General features: G+C 50.5%; 7 protein-coding genes across 7 annotated transcripts; 2 read left to right on the forward strand and 5 right to left on the reverse strand.

Annotated features, from left to right (window-relative positions):
* Positions 1-1,948: 1,948 nt before the first annotated feature.
* On the forward strand, positions 1,949-4,100 carry N7515_009909 (uncharacterized protein; the record flags this gene model as incomplete). Its single annotated transcript, XM_056670652.1, has 6 exons — positions 1,949-2,224; positions 2,293-2,829; positions 2,898-2,946; positions 3,011-3,109; positions 3,168-3,551; positions 3,694-4,100. The coding sequence occupies 6 exons, from the start codon at positions 1,949-1,951 to the stop codon at positions 4,098-4,100; spliced, it is 1,752 nt and encodes a 583-aa protein (XP_056517025.1).
* Positions 4,101-4,652: 552 nt separating this feature from the next.
* On the reverse strand, positions 4,653-6,000 carry N7515_009910 (PTH11-like integral membrane protein; the record flags this gene model as incomplete). The annotated part of the gene is made up of 5 exons (XM_056670653.1): positions 4,653-5,029; positions 5,089-5,530; positions 5,594-5,661; positions 5,718-5,754; positions 5,812-6,000. Coding segments are annotated over 5 exons (1,113 nt in total), but the record flags the coding sequence as incomplete, so codon positions are not given.
* Positions 6,001-7,835: 1,835 nt separating this feature from the next.
* Positions 7,836-9,032, reverse strand: N7515_009911 (CapA family protein; the record flags this gene model as incomplete). The annotated part of the gene is made up of 1 exon (XM_056670654.1): positions 7,836-9,032. The coding sequence occupies one exon, from the start codon at positions 9,030-9,032 to the stop codon at positions 7,836-7,838; it is 1,197 nt and encodes a 398-aa protein (XP_056517027.1).
* Positions 9,033-9,307: 275 nt separating this feature from the next.
* Positions 9,308-11,012, reverse strand: sreA (siderophore transcription factor SreA; the record flags this gene model as incomplete). The annotated part of the gene is made up of 3 exons (XM_056670655.1): positions 9,308-10,119; positions 10,173-10,666; positions 10,732-11,012. The coding sequence occupies 3 exons, from the start codon at positions 11,010-11,012 to the stop codon at positions 9,308-9,310; spliced, it is 1,587 nt and encodes a 528-aa protein (XP_056517028.1).
* A 1,853-nt stretch (positions 11,013-12,865) lies between these two features.
* N7515_009913 (TVP15 family protein) lies at positions 12,866-13,440 on the reverse strand (the record flags this gene model as incomplete). The annotated part of the gene is made up of 4 exons (XM_056670656.1): positions 12,866-13,038; positions 13,105-13,194; positions 13,255-13,370; positions 13,421-13,440. 4 exons carry the CDS (start codon positions 13,438-13,440, stop codon positions 12,866-12,868), a joined length of 399 nt encoding a protein of 132 aa, XP_056517029.1.
* A 948-nt stretch (positions 13,441-14,388) lies between these two features.
* N7515_009914 (alpha-L-rhamnosidase) lies at positions 14,389-17,114 on the reverse strand (the record flags this gene model as incomplete). Its single annotated transcript, XM_056670657.1, has 3 exons — positions 14,389-15,491; positions 15,546-15,986; positions 16,040-17,114. 3 exons carry the CDS (start codon positions 17,112-17,114, stop codon positions 14,389-14,391), a joined length of 2,619 nt encoding a protein of 872 aa, XP_056517030.1.
* Positions 17,115-18,058: 944 nt separating this feature from the next.
* On the forward strand, positions 18,059-18,909 carry N7515_009915 (uncharacterized protein; the record flags this gene model as incomplete). Its single annotated transcript, XM_056670658.1, has 2 exons — positions 18,059-18,094; positions 18,196-18,909. 2 exons carry the CDS (start codon positions 18,059-18,061, stop codon positions 18,907-18,909), a joined length of 750 nt encoding a protein of 249 aa, XP_056517031.1.
* Between the last annotated feature and the right edge of the window lie 163 nt (positions 18,910-19,072).

The raw sequence follows: 19,072 nt of genomic DNA on the forward strand, positions 1-19,072 counted from the left end.
ACACAGCTCATAACACACATGAGCTGGTGTGACGCTTGGATCAACGCAATAACTGTGTTACCTCTGAGACCAATCTCCCATGGATTGAGTGCTTGTATTGCAGAAGACACTGGGCCAACTAGTGTGATGGGGGCCATACTGTACACATCCCTGTGAAAATGCCCAATAGAAGTTTTGGAACGGTGAGAGCCGATTCGGATCGACATTTGACAAGTGACATGAATGCTTCGATCTCATCATCATCCTGATGAATCAGATCTAACATCTGGTCCCATCGTGATTTGAAGCTCTCATAATAAGCATGGATTCCCACACGCGTGTGAATGACGCAGCTGCCGTGCAGCTGAAATGTAGCCATGGGGATGGACTTCGACTTCGCCTAGGGGTTCTGGATTGATTCGTGTAGCATGCGAGTCAGATGAAGCCACAAGGTGAGGAAGGATCCCTGCATAGCATAGACCTGCCGGTCGCAACGGCAGCTCTATTCTATGTTCAGGTGAGCAACTACAGTGCCTGCGGGTTGGGGTTGGTGAATGAGATGAGGGTGTTGAAAATCGGCAGCCGGGAATTGGAACAACTGGACATTTGGGTGCGGATACGAACTGTTTAACAGTAATGGCACAGGATGTGGCCCTATTGGAGCCGGAGGCTGAAGGACGTTGGCCCACATGGACGAAGGTCAAAAAGGAAGCCTGGGAGGATTCAAAGGCCCCAGGAAGCATGCCAATGATGGGGACGTGTCGTTTCACGAACTGTATGTGGAGCCTCCGCCAACAATTCAGAGGCCAATGACCTCCCAATTGGGGCTGTTGTACAAGGCCATCGACGGACCGGAAGCTGGGAGATGTAGCAGGGGAAATGAAACGCCATGGGATGCAGGTGGAAACCGTGGAATTGCCGGAGGAGATGGAGAAGGATTGGAGTGTGCTTAGTGGTCTTCAACCAGTGAAAATCCGGGAGAGCGTATAGATCGTATAGATCGTATCAAGCTGGTCGCGTATTGTCGCTCCGCGACGAAACGTTCGTTACTTCAGCTCCTTGTCTTCCCTTGTCTTTTTCATCTGGAGATCCTTTCTTGTATTGCCCACGTTGAAGCTCGACGGAACGGAAGCAGACGGTATCAGCTCGTGACCTTTGTGTTTTCTAGCCAAGTCGAATAGCTTCGGGTCTTCGTTCCTTCTTTCGCATCGTACTTTCCACTCTCGTTCCATCGACAGCTTAGAACCTTCTTATCGAATTCCATCGTTCCTTTGATAGTCTCGATCTCCTCGACAGGTAAATATCCCATTCCACTGATGACAATGAAGTACAGCGTGCCAACACTGTTAGCTTTGCGCCCGAGCACAGACGTGCACTGCAAGTGGACAAGCCAAGCAAGACACTGTGAGTTTCCCTTTGATACTGCTCTTGATTTCCAGTAATCATTTCCTCAGAGAGGTACAGCTCATTGGTCTGCAGAAGCGTGGGCTGGTTTCTAGCACACCTCCCGAGCTGCCATTGATCGCAGGACCTTCGACTCGGCCTAACATCTTAATAAGAGGCTTTCTGACAATCAATATAGGCAGACTGTCGCGCCCTGGCCAAAGGCATAGGCCAGTTCTCTCTGCAAACCCACAAAGTCAGCGGAGCAGGGAGCCAGCTAAATCCTCCCGACCGAAAAACATCCGACATCGAAACCACCATAGGAGGGCAATGCAAGATCATACCATGACCCAGCAGCCTTCTGTGGAATCTCCGATCATGTTCCATGAACAGATACCTTTGTCCATGCGGGCCAACATCCTTCAGCTTCCGGCTCCCATAGGGCCACATCCCGTGCCAATGGCGTTAAACAGTCCGTATGCGCGCCCCAATTTTTGAGTAGTTCCAGTTCCGAGACGCGGATATCCAACACCGTCATCACATTCCCCAACTCCGACCCGAAGACCCTGCAGTTGCTCACCCGAACATGGAGCTGCCGTTCCGACCGGCAGGTCCATGCTATGCCGGGGTCCTTCCTCGCCTTATGGATCCATCTGATTCGCATGCTGCACGGATCAACCCAGAACCCCCAGGCGAAGTCGGAGTCCATCCCCATGGCCACATTGCAGCTGCACGGCAGCTGCGTCATTCACACACGTGTGAGGGGATCCATCCCTATTATGGGACCTTCAAACCACGATGGGATCAGATGTTGGACCTCATTCATCAATACGATCATGAGATCGGATTGTTCATGTCGACTGTCGATCTGGATCGGCTCTCACCTTTCCATAACTCGTATTGTGCATTTCCACAGTGTGTACAATATAGCCCCCAGCACAGGGGTTGGGCCAGAGTCTTTTACAATACAAGCTCTCAATTCATGAGAGATTGCTCTCTGAGGTCAACAAAGTTATTGCGCTTGACCCAAGTGTTACACCAGCTCATGTGTGTTATGAGCTGCGTGTATATCACACCACAGAGCGGGGCAAGGTGCTGGCTGCTCTTGACGAGCTTCAATATGAGCGTGGAGGCCCTTTCGCTGAACCGGCGATACAAAACGCCATCCGCATTGAGGTTCCCCGGGAGAGAAAGGAGTATAGTCGCTCAGGTGGTAACATCGGGCTCGGTGGCAGAAATCGCAGCGTTGCCATTGTTAACCCAGCTACTGGGCGTCCTATCCAAATCCTCAATCAACCGACAGGGCATATCGCAAACAACGGCAATGTGCCTATCGGACGCAATGGCCCGTTGACTGACGCTACCAGCCGACTGCCCAGTCTCGCGGGAGTAGATGGCTCCTACGGATGGAGCGATGATGATATCACGTCGTGGATTTTATCGATTGGACCTGCGGAAGAGGATTGTGTTAGCCATGACAGCCAGACAGTTCGGAGGAAGAATAACCGGAGAAGCCCTGTTACCTGTTGGTCCAGCCGGCGCAGATGGAAGGATGGAAAGATCTAAGCCAAACAATCTGGAAATGTAAGTTTCCTCATCGCAAACGGAAGCGCTTATAACATACTGATTCTCGGCGTCCAACATGTAGCGGTGCATACGGTCTGGATGGCTCAATCGCTCCGCATGGTACAAGTGGGGATGAACGTGTGTCTGAGAATATTGATCTATCAAGCAAAGAGGTGGAGGCGTAAGTTATCTCGTCTCAAACGGCAACAGTCGTAACATACTAATATTCGGGACCACAGCTGTGACAGTACGTCAAACGCTCCGTGTCATGAAGAAGTGGAGCAATGGGAACGGGTCCCTCATGATCCAACCCCCATCAACTTTGTTGTCCACGATCCAGGTCTTCAAGAGGATGCGAACGGTCAGGACAGTTCACGCCAGACCCAGCAAGCGGTTAGAGGCAACTCCGTCAGTCGACACATCCCCGCTTGGTCCGAACTATGATCAAGGAACCATCCAACAGAATGATACAGGCCGAATCTTCAGGTTAGATGATGAGGGTGGTTCATACGAGATGCGACGGATGTTTGGAGATGATTCCCTCAGTGCTGATCAGGACCTTGATTGCCAACAGAACATCCAGCCGGATTATACCGGCAGCACCGCCCTGCCTGGTTCGGCTGGTGAGCTACAACACTCGACTGATGAACTTGTTGACGGACTGATGTTGTCTTTCGATGGCACTTGAGGCGTCCCTCCGCTTGAACCCATTAACGAGTCTCCCCCGGTTGGTCTGAATGCTGATCAACACCTCTCCCCGAACAGATGACTCCTCGAACAACTCGGAAACCCCGCTGATACCTCGAGAAGGCACTCGTCGGCTTACGCCGCAAGCCAATATCTGCCCCCGACCTGCTCTACATGATAATGTTCTCGGGGCCAGTGGTTTACGTATGATCACAGCAAGTCTGGAGGCCCGTCGATGTCAGGGTCGATACCTGCGCCCAGACACGCCCCATCCCCGCGGGCGCGAGTCTCTATCGCCCCATGTGAACTCGAACGTTGAGATGGACCTAGCAAACTTCTTCGGTTTCCATTCCCCGGATAGCCAACAGGGTTCCGGGCCAACGCGTGGTTTCTCGACATTTATGAAGTCTAATGCTCAACATACTGCTGTAGCAGTAGTGAATACCAGGATGATCAATGCTGCTGGGCATCCGCACTGGTGCTGAATTCCAAACATTATACCTCCATATCATGTCCCTGGGAGAGTCGAAATGACCCGGGGCTCTTGTTTAAGTATTTAGCGCAGACGACACCAAGAAAAAGGACTTGCATTGTTATCACTCGTCCCGGTAAAACTGTAAAAGAGCCTATTCAGCTCGGTATTGCTGGATAGGTAAAGGTCTATATCAAGGCGGAGCTTTTCTAAATCGTCGGTTCCATTGAGGTTATAGCCCGGTATCATACCCCAGTGGGCTTTAGATCGAGATCCTGACTATGGCTATTGTGGTCGTGTAGATAGAGAAACTTGTGAAGATTGTATGTTCCATGTATTATACCTAATGTTCCTTCAGAAGGAAAGAAAAGAAAAGAAAAGAAAAGACAGAATTGTCAGTTATCCATAACCCAAACGTATACACAAATACCCTAACCCTAGGTATCCCATAAACAAAAAGAACTTGCCGCCGAAGTTTGCCGTCGCAATGTCGTGAAAGATAAAAAAAAGCAAATGATAAAATGAGCTGCGAATATACACAGCAGAGAAGAGAAAGTCATCATACATCCATCACCAGACCACGTTGACTGGCGGTATCTTTCTTAACCGACTCTTGCATAACACTCATCTCAGTTGTAACCGCGATACCACCGAGAGAGCTGTGGCTGGAATGGTTACCAGGTTTGACATTGATCGAGTACATATCGTAGTCTTTATCCTCGTTCTGGCTGAATAACTGAGTATGTCGGTTCATAGTGCGAGTCTTGGTGAGGTTGGTTCCCGTGGGCTTGGTGCCAGTGTTGTTGTACATATTGTAGCTGCTGTTGGCGAATAGTTTGGGGAAGATACAACTGATGATGGGTCGTAGGAATGGAAGACAGGCGCAGATGATGGCGACGTTGCATTCTGCTGCCGTCCAGTAGGCGGCTCCGACGTTACTGTCTGTTTGGTGGGTTAGCTCGAGTTCGAATCGGTTCGTTATGAAGGGGATGGCAACGTACAGGATGTATCGGTGCTCTTTGCTACTTGGCGCAGACTGGACAGTCGGAGAATACTGGTGACCACCACCAAGATACCAATTGCAAAGACGCCCATCAAGGCGAATTTCTGTCTGCGAGGCAACTGTAGATTGGAAAGTAGCGGCATGGGGAGGAGCAGCAGGGTGACATCGGTCACGATGTTCATGGATGCGTTGAAGAACCAAACAGCTTCAAAGCTAAGACAGTTGCCTGGCAAGTCGTGATTCCAGAATTTGGCCACAGGTACACAGTTCACAAAGCCGCTCACAATGGCCCATGTAGAGTACAAGGCCACAACGCCCATCACGGAGTAGCAGGCGTAGCGGAATGATCGGCCGGGAAAGATGCGTAGGTATTGGAAGAGAATGGAGATCTTGGTGAAAGCCATGCTGGCGTTGTACATGGGAATTGCCGCCCACAAGCACTGTGGAGGGAGTCAGTCAGTTTATCCTCATATTGATTTCTATGACAAAAGAATTGAGCATACCTTCAATTGTTTCTGTAAAACAGCGGTAGAAAGTAGTGCTGAATGGATACCCATGCCATAGTGCAGTTCTGTCATACATGTCAGCGTCATTGATCTTTCTTCTCGCAATTCGTTATGGACTTACGGGCAGCAACGAGAGACAGGTATATGAGGGAGAAGACCTGTAGAGGTAGTGGATTAGCCACAGTCAAGTGCAAACCAATGATTGAGAGACCTACCAAAGAGATCAGAATAGCCCAATCCTCACGACCGGTCATCTTCATCAATCCAAGCCGTGCGTAGAACCGCATTGCCACAATTAAAGTAGAAAGAGCAGTCAACACAGCAGTCACGACCAATGCCTGCTGGCCATGCGCGGCCCCCATCCCATCATCGCGGGTAAGTAACATGTGGGATGAACTGTCCATTTTGTATGTCGAGTAAAGGAGCGAATATAGTGGGAGCAGTCGTAAAAAGAGCGTGTATGTGGAGTGTGGAGAGGTCAAGCGATCATGACCAGGTCGGAGGAATGAACGAACACCTCGAATCTAGTCAAATCACCTCATTGAGTATCTCCTGTCTTGTCGAGAGTAGAGAAGCAATTCTAGCGAATCCCCTAAGTAAGCAAGGTCAGAACAGGATGCGGAGAACAAGCTCTTTTGAATTCGATCTTGTGGTCGATCAATGCTTGCCCAAACTGCGGAGAATCATTCCCGTGCCTGAGACAAGACAACTTTGTTCGTCATTTCATGGCCAATCCCCGCGCAATTTTGAATAGTGTACTCGATAGTGTCGCACCAGACGGCGATCCCAGGTTCCCAACCAAGTTGTCGGGAGGCCTTGGCTTGCTGGACGTCCGTGTCGGCGTCTACCGTGCGGGATGGGACCTGCATCACCTTTGGATTTGCAATAAGAAAGTTCTATGCAAACCTCTAGCGTGAAAATGTAGTCGCCGATTCCCCACTCGAGCAGCACAAATCAATCTCCGTGGGGCGGAGGCTTGCAAAATGTGGATAAGATTTACGCGTGGCTGCGGCGCCTTCTTCGTGAGAGTCTCAGACTATCTTCTCAAATTTCCTTGTTGGGTCTAGGTGGTGTGAGAACAGGCCTCGTGGCTGTCGATATGATCCACTTTTCGTGGAATTATGCTGCCCTATCCCGGGCAGCTGTTCATTCTGGCTGAGACTGAAAATGGGGAAAGATATCGAGGGGAGATGAGATTGGCTGTACACTGTACAGCCAACATCCTGGAATACGCTGTATCCGTACGGTACAACACGATGTGCTTCAATCTGCATGCTAAACTGCTAATCCTGCACATAGGATACTGATGGGGCTGTCCTAGAGGTAGCCATGTTGTTCATGGCAGACCGTGTTGGGATATGCCATAGTTGAGAGCGTTCCCCTGCGAGTTGGCAGATACTGAGAGACACCAATTCGAAGATTGAAGTGTTCATATGCCAACAAAGTGGCAAGTGAAGAGTAAAGATCGTCGTTGGCGACACATGTGATCGCTGTCATCATTTCCTATTTGGGATTAGGGTCGAATCTCCCCTGACACGATCAAAATGCTATTGTTCCTTCCGAATCCTTCGTCCTTAGGTAGAAGAATATTGACATTCCACCTATGCCAGCGCAACGAAAGCTCATTCTGCATTCCATCCACTGAGCTCAACAAACAAGCCCTCAACAGGCACCGAAAAGTTTTGCTCGAGCTTATGCACCCCGTATGAAACATCACGGATCATCGCCAATAACGCAGTGGGGAGTTCCCACCAGACCCAAACAGTGATGTGGCGCACGGAACCTGCCGTTACATCTCCTCGACTGGCTATTTGCAACGCTAACAGACTGGAAGTGTTTACCCGGAATGTGTGGTGGCCATGTCGTCTCGGTATATCTCGAGGGCTGTTGCCGGGCTGATCAACACGATGCACGTCTTTCAATGTGTACCTTCAAAACTAGCTGCTTAATGCCTAGACTTACAGGCACATTGCATCGTCATGTCGCTGGTATGGAGGGCCTTTGACCAAAACAGGCAATCAGTCAACTGGTCAATATCGTCAATTGGATCTAAAATTTGTCACATGCGCTCCCAAGACCCTGAAAGTCTGGAATGGCCCATTTATGCAGGTAAACAATGACCTCCATCTCGTGTTGGGTGATGCACATAATCAATAGCGTCCATAAGTGGAAGCTTAACACGATTCTAGCTCGATCACCAAGAACACCTGACAATCTCAATCCCAGTTCCATTTTCCTATCAATCAGTAGGTTCCCCACCAGCAACCTGAACAACAATCTCGCCCTCACTCCCCAGCTGCTGGAATCTAACAGTCGTCCCCAACTCGGCACTCAACCCCCGAATCCTCCTCCTAACCCAAACATGATCCTCATCCGTTGAATCCAACACCTTAGCCCTAAACCTCTCAACCCTCGTCGGAACAATCTCCAACCTCTCCACACCGAGCCCACCACCTCTTTCACTAACAACAACCCTCCAAAGCGCCCCAAGATCATTCCGATACTCCTCATTCAGCGCATAATCGTCCACGAAGTCCCCACACCCGTAAATAATAAGTCTCCCCTTATAAACCTCTACTCCCTGAACATGATGCGACGAATGCCCATGCACAATATCAACCCCGCACTCGTCAATCAGGAAATGCGCCAGCGACCGGATCCGTCGATCCGGCTGCCAAGCATAATTCGGACCCCAGTGCACGGAGAAAATCTTCAGTGCCGGCGCGGGTGAGCTGACAAGCATATCGCGGAGGCGGGTGCGAGTCTCGCGCGTGTAGTCGAAGAGATGGAAGCCTGAGATTCGGGACCAGTCCCGTGGATGATCGGAGGCGGAGTAAATGTGGACTGTGTAGGGTTCTTTGTCTGGGTCTGAGGAGCTGGGGAGATGGAGTATGGCGGGGCGACGTGCTTCGATGGCTGTTGAGCCGGCGCCTGCGAATGCGATCTGGGCTTGCTGGAGGGTTTGCACGGTTTCAATTAAGCCGGGGATGCCGAAGTCGAGGGTGTGGTTGTTGGCTAGGCTGGCGTAGTCGACCGCGGCGGAGTGCAGGATGGGTGCTAGGTTTGCTGGGTGCATGCGGTAGTTGAAGGCTTTGCCGGGCCATGGGGTTGGAAATGTTGTTACTGAGGTTTCCAGGTTGATGCAGGTTAAATCGGAAGATTGGAGTAATGGGAGAGCTGTTCCCCATGGCGAGGCAGGGGTATAGTTCCCCTTTGCTAGGAGGGTTGGATGGGCTTTTTTGAAGGTTCCGGCGATGCGTTCGTCACGCTCGTTAATGACATGCTCGGGCATTAGTTGGTCTAGCAGGCGGCCGAGCATGACATCACCTGTGAATGATATGGTGAAGGTCTTCGGGCTTGACATTTGGATATCTGCTGCCTTGTTGGAGGCTAAGTCGCTTGTTGAGTGCGAAAGGTTTGAATCGAGTTGATCCATGTTAGGGCATGGATCCGGAGAGTCATTATGACATCGATGCTCACGTAGAGACACACAACCGACTGTTAAGATGGAAGAAGTGGAAGAATGATTAGAAGTAAGAAGCTGTTCCATACATTAAATACAATTGATTTGATACGCTTTCGCCGGATAATAACACAGCCAGGGACAAGAGTCCCAACAACGTAGGTGGTATCTTTGTGCGCCCTTGTTTTCAGAAACACCGATTTGCATATAATTTGAATATCATTATTTTCGTCACTGTTGGGTCGGAACTATCGTCTCATCTCTGCCAGTTCGCGCTCCTTGGCTCTGAGCAGCTCACGCATCTGTTCGGCTTCCCGTTCCAACCGGGCACGGCGATCTACCGAATCCCCAAGAGAGGCAATGCTAGGCAAAGGATGTGCTGGGTGAGGCGAAGGGGAGACGGAGTGATGAACAGGCTGAGCGTGTCCCATATTGGTATCTGGACGAGGCTCGGCGCGAACATCAGACTGATTCAAGATAGATGAGATGGAACTGAGCCGGCCAGGCGGAGTAGGGTTGACCGAAGACATGATCGGAGGCAATTGGTTCGATCCACCTTCCAGTGTAGATGGGACCGGCAAGGCTTCCGACGTACTCTCGGCCAAAGTTCGTTTCTTGGGAAGATTGAGGCTATTTGGTGATGCGGAGCGTCGCCCGTATTGAGATACAGGCGATTGTCCCAAGCGCTCTACTCCCAAAGGCTTGGGTAGTCCGTGAGGGATGGGCATCCCGTGAGAAATTGGAACGGATGAGGCGTTATAACCAGTAAAATCAACCGGCGGAGGTGCAAAAGGCAAGGGCCGAGGTGCGTCTTCGGGCTTTCCAGGCGCCATGTGGTAGTGCTCCAGAGGTTCACTGCTCATGTACCTATAGTGATCGTCATGGCCATATGCCAGAGTAGCAGGTGATGCCTCCGGGGAAGCCGATGAGCCATTGGAGGAAAGGGTAGCAGCGGTAGGAGACTGCTCTCGTAGAGCGGGGACAACTCGTTTTCGACGCTTAATGATGGACTTTTTCATGTTGGTGGGACGATAGCATCCGTGGAGTTTATAATACAACCCTGCGTTAACGTTAGTTATATCGATCAATCGACTTTATCGCACCGAAACTCACCACAAGCATTGCAAATGGGGTGACCATGTTCATCACGCCGCCACAGAGGGGTCACAGTTGTACCGCAATTTTGACAAGCCACCAAGGCATTGGTTGCATCGGCCGCGGCAGGAGCCTTAGTTGGCTCTTCTTGTGGCACCGGCTCGGCCTCTTGCGTGGGAGGCTTGCCCCATGAAGACTGGGTGGTAGCCGCCCCTCGGGGCGCAGACTTGTAGATGCGGTTGTTGTATGCTGGACACCCGTCGCATCCCTCTGCGCCACCAGTGCCATTGCAACTGCCGCCACCAGGGCATGACCCCTTGCAACCACCTTCTGATGAACCACAGTGAGAGGTAGCTGGCCGAGGCGGCTTTTCGCCGCTATCTGATTGCATACGATTTCGTTTCGTGGGACGAGCGACGTTGCGAGCTTTGAGATACAGGCCGCAGGCGTTACAGATCATTGCACCCGTCGGGGAACGACGCCAAAGCGGGGTGCTTTTTGTGCCGCAATTGCTAATAAGAGAAAGGAGTCAGCTTTACACTACACGAACGAGTGGAACCACTTTGTCAAAACCTACCTGCATGAATGCCCCAGAAAGGTTGTGTCTTTTGGACCCCCAGGGGATGTTTTGTCACTTGGGGCTTCATTGCGATCAATCCATTGATTTGATCCAGGTTGAGATCCATGTGCCATCGATTCATCCCGATAGTGATCTGCCATGTGTTCACGACCCGCCTGCGCTGAGGAGATCAACTGCTGCGCAGCGTCCAAATCTTCCGCCGACGGTTGTCGCATTGTAGTGTCCGAATGTCGAGGCAGCGAGTGAAGCGCTTCCATTTGTGGAATGGACGCTAACATTACCACTTGGATGCGGGCTGTAAAACCTAAGGCCGTTGGGAGGTCTGAGGACGGCAAGGTCGAATACGACAGCGACGGAAATAAAAGGCGAGTTGAGAAAATCCCAAGAGACCAGGGTGACGTCGCACCACAGTCGATAGCGGAATGCACCGTATCACTTGAAACCCAAATGTCGGTCAAGCTGACAGGTAGAGAAAGGTGATAAAGGCAGTCCAGAAGGATGATCTGCAGCCACGATACTGCAGGCTCGGGGAATCGCAGGACGAACGATGACTCGGGATCGAAGACAAAAGGCGATGAACTCGCCACCACAGATGGAACTTGGTTAATTGAGCGACGAGTAGATCAGACAAGTCGATCAGACGAGCCGCTCAGCCACCAAAGTATGGAGCGATTGTATGGGATAGTGGCGACCCAGCGGCGTGAAGTGGTCAGGTGATTGTGATTGCAGTACTTAACAGCAAACCAACAGGTACTGGTCTGACTCGCGACCGATCGTGGGGGGTCCGATTTCGTTCGACTGGGGGTGCTGATGCGAACCGACCACCAGCAAGTCAGGGATTGGTTGGGAGGCTAGGGAGCTGCAAGATGGTGATCACTCCGCGTTAGGACTGGGCGAAGTGGGCACACAAGATGTGACAGGGGCGATAAGGAAGACGTAGATTCGAGGATAAGAGAAAGGCCGAGGATGAGCGAGGAAGGTAAGAGCTGGAAAGCTGGAAAGCTGGAAGAATGAGAGGGAGAGAACAAAGACGGAATCCAGACCGAAATGCTTATCGGCGAAAAAAGGGATTGGGGTTTATCGATCTAAGAAGGGGGGATCGACGTATCAATCTATCACTTAATCTATCCTGCCAAGAATCACATCAATCTCATCTAATCACTTCGATGAGATCTTATTCTTTATTTTACTCCTAACTTTAACTATCGCATATTCAATCTGATCCTGCATGTCTTCATCAAATTGCCCCCAGATCGCATCAGACCCCACCGTAGCCTGATGAAGTTTAGTTCCCAAGCGAAAAAAACACAGAAAAGGTGGAAAAGAGTGGAAAGAGTGGGAATTACACCTTCCCGCTTGAGGTTAGAGTGGGGCGATGCTGGGAAATCAGATTTAGAAACGACATGATTGGTTAATTACTGCTGACAGGGAGTGTCATCAAGACTTTGACTATTCCGATTGGTTCTTCGGGGATGGAACCAGCCGAAGCGATGCGGCCACGCTGTGCTGTTTAACCCAATGTGGTACAGTATCGGGGACATATTCGAAAGTTACACGCAAGTACACAGAAGTACATCTTAGACGCAGATCCGTTGCTGTCCTCACCGGTAATTCGTGTATCAACAAGTCCAGGCTTTTACTGTGTACAAGGTTGCCTGCGTCCCCTGCGCTAGTAGCCCCCTACTGTGTAGATAGTACAGTACACAGTAACTAGGGAATAATTATCAGATGAGCTCCACGGGTCTCGCCGGCTTCCGCAATAAGCGAGAAATCAATCATTCATTAGAGCATGTCAATGATGTGCCAGATACTACCTACTAGTTCACACCTCCCGGATATAGTACAGATTTCTCGATTGTTCAAGCTGGTATCAACAGAATTTCTCGAAGAACCAGCGAAAACGTTTCCCCTTCCAGCCTCTAAACCTCCGTCGTATAATAACATCCTTCCTTTGACCAAGCTCGGAGAGGAAACCTCCAAGGTCGTCATGTGTCATGTCAGCCCAAAATGCATATCGCATGAGCGATACCATCTCGGCAGAAAGTACATAAGCGTCCATCACGGCGTTGATGCGGTGCGCGCCATCAGAACACGTGAGAACTGATCATCGCCTCCGGTGTACGAAACTCCTTTACACCTGCTCAGCACCCCAGCCCTGGTCAGACTCGCGCATGTTGGAGGGAGGCTCGATGGAGGGAATGAATTCGAGGGCGACGTATCCCAGACCGATGAAGGCGATCAGGGTGCCGTCAATAATGCGCAGCACGTGGTCGTGGAGCAGGATAGAACCGATGAAGATGTAGACTACAGACGAGTATGATTAGCCAATGCATCTGATATAAGAACACCTGCGCAGGCTAAATAACTTACAGACACCACGACCGAGGAAGGAGAAGAGGAACGATGCATAGCGATAGGCGTAATCCGGGACGTGAGGGAGGAACTCCAGTCCACCGACAACTAGGATAAGGTTAGCACTGGCTCTTCTGGGACAATATCCCGAACGTCGCAAAGACCTACCAAGACCGAAGACAACTGCGTATGCGCCCAGAATGAATGCGCTCCAGCTGCCACTGAAGAAGTTGCTGATACCACCAAGCACCATGAACACGCCCACAGCGATGTTGACAATACGGCTGCATCAAATCAGTACTTTGCTTCCTCATTCCAGAAAGATCCAACATACAAGAGGTTTGTGAAATCCATTGTATCGGATTTTTGAGTGAGATTAACGGTTCAAAGGGTTCTGCGGTTGCGAAACAATAGTTCGGAGCGCAAGTCGTTAGGCAGCCGTGGGCTGTTGCAGAAGGTTGAGTGTCGTAAGAGTTATCGAGTCTTCGAATCCGAGAGTTTTCAGTTAGTTATCACGCATACAAAACTCCCAAAGTTTGCCTTTGAGTCTGCCAATGGCTCGAGGCGAGAATGGAGGCTATGCTCCCCAGAGTTCTCTAGGCCGGACCCCATTACAAGGGGATAGAACAAAGGGACACACACCTATGAGCGGAAAAAGGAGGTCTGAACAGACGAAGGTGAATAGCACGCCGTTTTATGAAGAACTTTTCGATGTTTGGAAGGAGCTGAACAGGGGCGAAGCGGAAATGAGGGCGTCAACAGCGGCTTCGTTGTCGCACGCAGCGGGTCTGCCAAGACCCATGGTAGCTCACGTGATCAGCCCCAGGCCTGTGCGGACGCTATCCCATATTCGGCAGTATGCTTCTTTGATGCAGGGCTATCCTCTCAACTTTCCCTTCATTACATCTTACGATATGGTTGGTGGGATTCTGAATCCTAAATTGATCTTATGTTCATAGGTATGACTATGAGTATGCCTCTACGTGCCTAACTCGTAATCATAACACGAATTGAACCCCAGAATGGGCGCGTGGGTGATATATCTGGGCCAGCTACCTAGGTGGAGGCACAACCTACTATGTCTGGGTACCTCCGTCCACCTAGTACCCAGGTTGGACGTAACAACCTACCTAGGTACCTAAGGTATGCAACAGCAAAACTCCCACGGAAACCTAGAAAGTGGAATCCATGGAACCTAGGTAGCAATGTATTGACTATCGAGGGCTACCTAGCCACCTATAGGCTATCTACTTTGGACGACGGACTATCAAAGGTTATGGCAGGCAGGTAGGTTCCCACTAACTAGGCCACACAGCTACTATACTCGTGCACTCCGGATCCCACCACGATGCGTTTCTTCTCAGAGCCAGAAGACGGCAGAATAACCGTCGCCTGGCTATTGGGGGGCACCTGAACAGTCAAACGGAAGGCACTTTCCTTCTTCGGACAATCATTCTGGCTTTGGCTCCCGCCCAATGTCCAATGCGTCGAAATAAGGCCATATGGACTTGTGAACTTGGTTGTGGCCTCACTCAAACCGCCCCCAGGACGTACTTCGACATTGAACTTCTTCCAACCAGGCTCCGAAGGGGTCAATCCACCAATGTTTTCATGGATCCAGCTTCCCACCGATCCGACTGCGTAGTGGTTGAAAGAGGTCATGGAACCCGGGTTGACACTGCCATTTGCCAGCATGCTGTCCCAACGCTCCCAGGTAGTGGTTCCATTCATCACAACCTGGAAAAGCCAGCCCGGATCTTCCTCTTGCATCAACATGCCATAGAAAGCATCTGCCGCGCCGTATTGAGTCAATGTATGGCCGAGGATATGAGTCCCGGCAAAGCCTGTTCCGACCTTGTATCCGTTTGTCTTCACAAGGTCGACGAGCCGATTCGTGGCAGAGGTATATTGTCCTGGATCGGAGAACAATCGGAAATATAGGGGTAACGTGAGTCCTGTCTGCGTCTCATTTGCCACGGTGCCATTCTGGGAAACCCAGGCATCCTGGAAGGCTTTGGTGAGTTTGGTGCGAGATTCGGTATATTTCTCCGCGTCTTTGGTAAGCGAGAGATGGGTGGACATGTTAGCCACAAGCTCGGTGCTGTGGATCAGATACGCATCGGAAACAAGATACTTGTTGGTTGTCGCATCGCCTGCGTCCTCCGGGGGTGCCAAAGGGTCCAGCCAGTCGCCGTATTGGAAGGTCGAACGATTCCACAGTCCGACTTCATTCCTGATGACTCCCTTATCAATCCAATCTTTGGCCCCCATGTACTGCTCCTGCAGCATGTCTTTGTCACCAAAAGATTGGAAAAGTTGCCAAGGCACGCCCACAATTGAATCGCCCCAAATGGATGACGCCGGCGAAGCGCCTAGCACATTTGGGATGACGACTGGCGGAGCATCTGCAGATTTGATTAGCATGTAGAAGTGGTGTTCCTAGAGGAAAAGCCTCTTACATTTGTTCTCTTTTTGCTCTGAACGCGCATCCCGTAACCACCCGCGAAGGAAGCCAGCCGTGTCGTAGATGAAATTTGCTGTTCTGCTGAATGCATGGATATCACCTGTCCAGCCCAACCGTTCATCACGCTGAGGACAGTCGGTAGGGATACTCAAGAAGTTGCCACGCATACTCCAGAGAATATTTTTGTGAAGGCGGTTTAGGAGCGAGTCAGAACAATCAAAGAATGCAGTCTGCTCCATATCCGTATGAACGACGATTGCACTCACCGAATCTTTGTCAAGCTTGGTCTCATCTGGCCAGCCTTCAACCTGAACATATCGGAAGCCGTGGAACGTGAATGATGGCTCCCACTCATCATCTCCGCCTGAAAGAGTGAAATGATCTGTTGCTTTGGCAGTGCGGAGGGGACGTGTCGCGACCTCTCCATCTTCCATCACTGGGGAGAGTCAGTAGCTGAAATGCAGGTAATGAGTTGTCAAAGTATCATACCTTCGGTGTGAACAAAACTGATGTTCTGCCCTTTCGGCCCCTTTACGCGGATGCGCAGCCAGCCCACCAGGTTCTGCCCAAAGTCCAACACCGTCTTTCCAGAAGCACTGGAAAACACATCTGCAAGTTGATGCTCCTCAATACGCCTCACTGGTGGTGCATCTGGAGCAGCGAGGACGTCTTTGGAAAAGTTGAGCTCCCGGACACCCAGCCAACTCGACTGATCAAAGCCTGGAGAATCCCATCCCTTTTGCTCCAGCCTGGAATCATACGTTTCCCCGTCATAAATTTCGGAAGAGACAATGGGGCCCGTGCTAGACTTCCATGTCGTGTCACTAGGGATGTAGGTCTTTGTACCGTTCGAATTGGTGACTGCAAGCAGACAAAGTGCGCCGAGCGAATCGCCATAGATGTTTCGAAGGCTGTCCCACGTCAGACGTCCTGAGTACCAGCCCTCACCAACAGTGACGCCGATGGTATTGTCGCCGTTCTTGATAATATCAGTGACATCATAGGTATTGTACTCATGGCGATGCGTGTACGACTGCCAGCCTGGAGCGAGAACATGATCACCAACGCGCTGACCGTTCAAGCGAGCCTCATACAGCCCCAACGCGGTGATGTATAATCTCGCTGAAACAATATCATTGTCCAAGGCGAAGTCTTTCCGAAAGTGGATTGGTCGATGTGTTGCGTTAACCTCGGTAGGTCGATCAGAGGCCAAAACAACCGCTCCTTGCCAGTCGTCGGGACTAAGAAGCCCTGCTTCAACGGATACAGGGTCGGACCAAGATGTGCCAGGTTTGCCTGCGCTTCCGGACGATTTGACGCGAACGGTGGCCTGCTCTCCAGACTCTAAGGGATCACTGGGCCATGGAACAAGAACAGACTCCGCGGAATCCACATGGAATGTCTCTGCATCTTTTCCTGGTTTCTGAACTTCAAGATCATAGGATCCTTGGTACCAATCTGACACTTGCCCATCAAACCGCCAGGAGATCCGGGGAGAAGTCTCCCCGATACCTAAGGCGGTCCGATGGTGCTCGAATGAGACCTGAGAAATTGAAAGAGCCATGATGATGTCTTGCTATCCATGTGTAGGTGCTTGATGCCATTTTATATCAACACAGTGCAACACTGCTCATGATCATCCCGTTCCATTATTCACGATCATCCTACTCCATTACCTTGAATTGCTGAATATGGCCCGTTCGACCCCGCATTCAAGAGTCCGGGGTATCTCAGAGAAGGAAAGATCGAACGTCATTGCTTGATGTCGGTCCTAGCTATACCGAACACCACATTGATTCCATGATTGTCAATCCTTCATTGAGAAAATCATTTCCCAAAATTCATCCTTCAGGGGAAAGCTTTCTGCAGCTGAAGTGTAACTTCTCGCATTTTGCCCCACCCCTCCGACTTCTTGGCGAGATGTACATAGTGATTATGCGTGTCATTTCGGCATAAATCCAACCCGAGGTTTAGAAGACATAAAGACATTGTCTCAGTTCGGTCGTAATGGATGCAATGGATGTTATCTCATTCAGAGGATGAAGAGGGTTGGGTTTGCTATCACGTGATGTCACACGCGATCCGCCGAGCCCCGGCCCCGATCCCCGGGAGCCGACTTCCTATCTGGTCCAGATAGTTTAATCCTCAGTCTCTCGTCTTCAGACTCAATAGTCCCAATACACCTCTGTGTGCACTATCTGCCCCTTTCGCTAATAACAAGGATTTACACTGGTGTTTCTTGTGCGTCGATTGATCGATATGTTCAGCGAGAAGAAGGTGCAATTGTTGGATACGATCATACGTTACAGTATTTAGTGTATGCAACTGCCAGTCTTCCTTGTCCCTCTAACTTTCTTCATCTCCCAAATCAAGGGGCGAGCCCATACAAAATGCCTCTCCATATCATTGACAACGATGATCCCGAAACAGTTGCTTGGGGAGAATTTCCATTAGAAGTCTACTTCCTCTCCGAGTGGGGAAAACCCCACCTGGACCCCTCGCAATCCAATGAATCCCCCGCAGACCGTCGCAAACGACTTTTACGTCAGTTCCTCGTATTGGGATCCGAAGGCAGAGAGGTAGATCTCCTATGATACTCAATATGAGAACCGCGACCCTCAACTAACCAAATATTAACTTTTTAGCCCTACTGGCCAGGAGATTCACCACCGATACCCACTGAAGCCCAAATAGACGAGATTCTTCGGCCGATACGCCCCGAAGCACTACGCACCTACGCTTGCAATACCTGCGCCGAAAAGGGTCTTTGGCTACGTCTTTGCTACACTGATGAAGAGGCGCATAACTCTCTATGGGCCGACAATGAAGACGCAGAATGGGTTACTTACGATGGGGTAGTACTCGACGACGAAAGTATCTTTGGTGGTTTGGATTTGCAAGGCGCTCTGGAAATCCTTCCTGAGCGTGTCACGAATGAGGCTCTCGATATTGAGCGCAGAGACAACGAACTCCGAGAAATATTAGCTGCTCAGCGAGAAAGTCCAGATCCTAGTGCAGAAAATTACTCTGATGAGCTCAAGGAGGAATTGGCACGAAGAAAGACAGAACGAGATGAGAACCCTCTTTTAAGGTATGGTCTATATCATGCCGAGTGTGTTGTTACTCATATCTATGTGGAGGATGAGGTGGTGATCAACGGTGGAGGTGTATTGCATGTGTTTTTAGATGATCGTGGAAATGTGGTGAGACAGTGGCGGGTGCAAAATGATGGATCGGAAGATAATTATGATGGCGCCTGGTTTGAACGTCTTTGGAAAGATAACTTTTCATACGCTTTTGGTGAAATTGGCCCTGCTTACCATGAGGGTGGAAGCCGAGGCCCTTCATACACCCTTTGAAGTCCCGGAGCTGTTGGGTAGTACGTGTACATAGAAGACACAATGCGATAGAGAAAAGGGTTCAGCGTGGCTGCCGAATAAACGCAACCCTGATAGAAGTAGTCTATCAGTTGACATTGACCGCTCTTTTATGCAGCTTACTTATTCCTACTAGTAATATCGA

The sequence above is a fragment of the Penicillium bovifimosum genome (genome assembly GCF_028826915.1).
Source record: "Penicillium bovifimosum strain IBT 22155 chromosome Unknown utg000008l_segment0_segment0, whole genome shotgun sequence".
NCBI lineage: Eukaryota > Fungi > Ascomycota > Eurotiomycetes > Eurotiales > Aspergillaceae > Penicillium > Penicillium bovifimosum.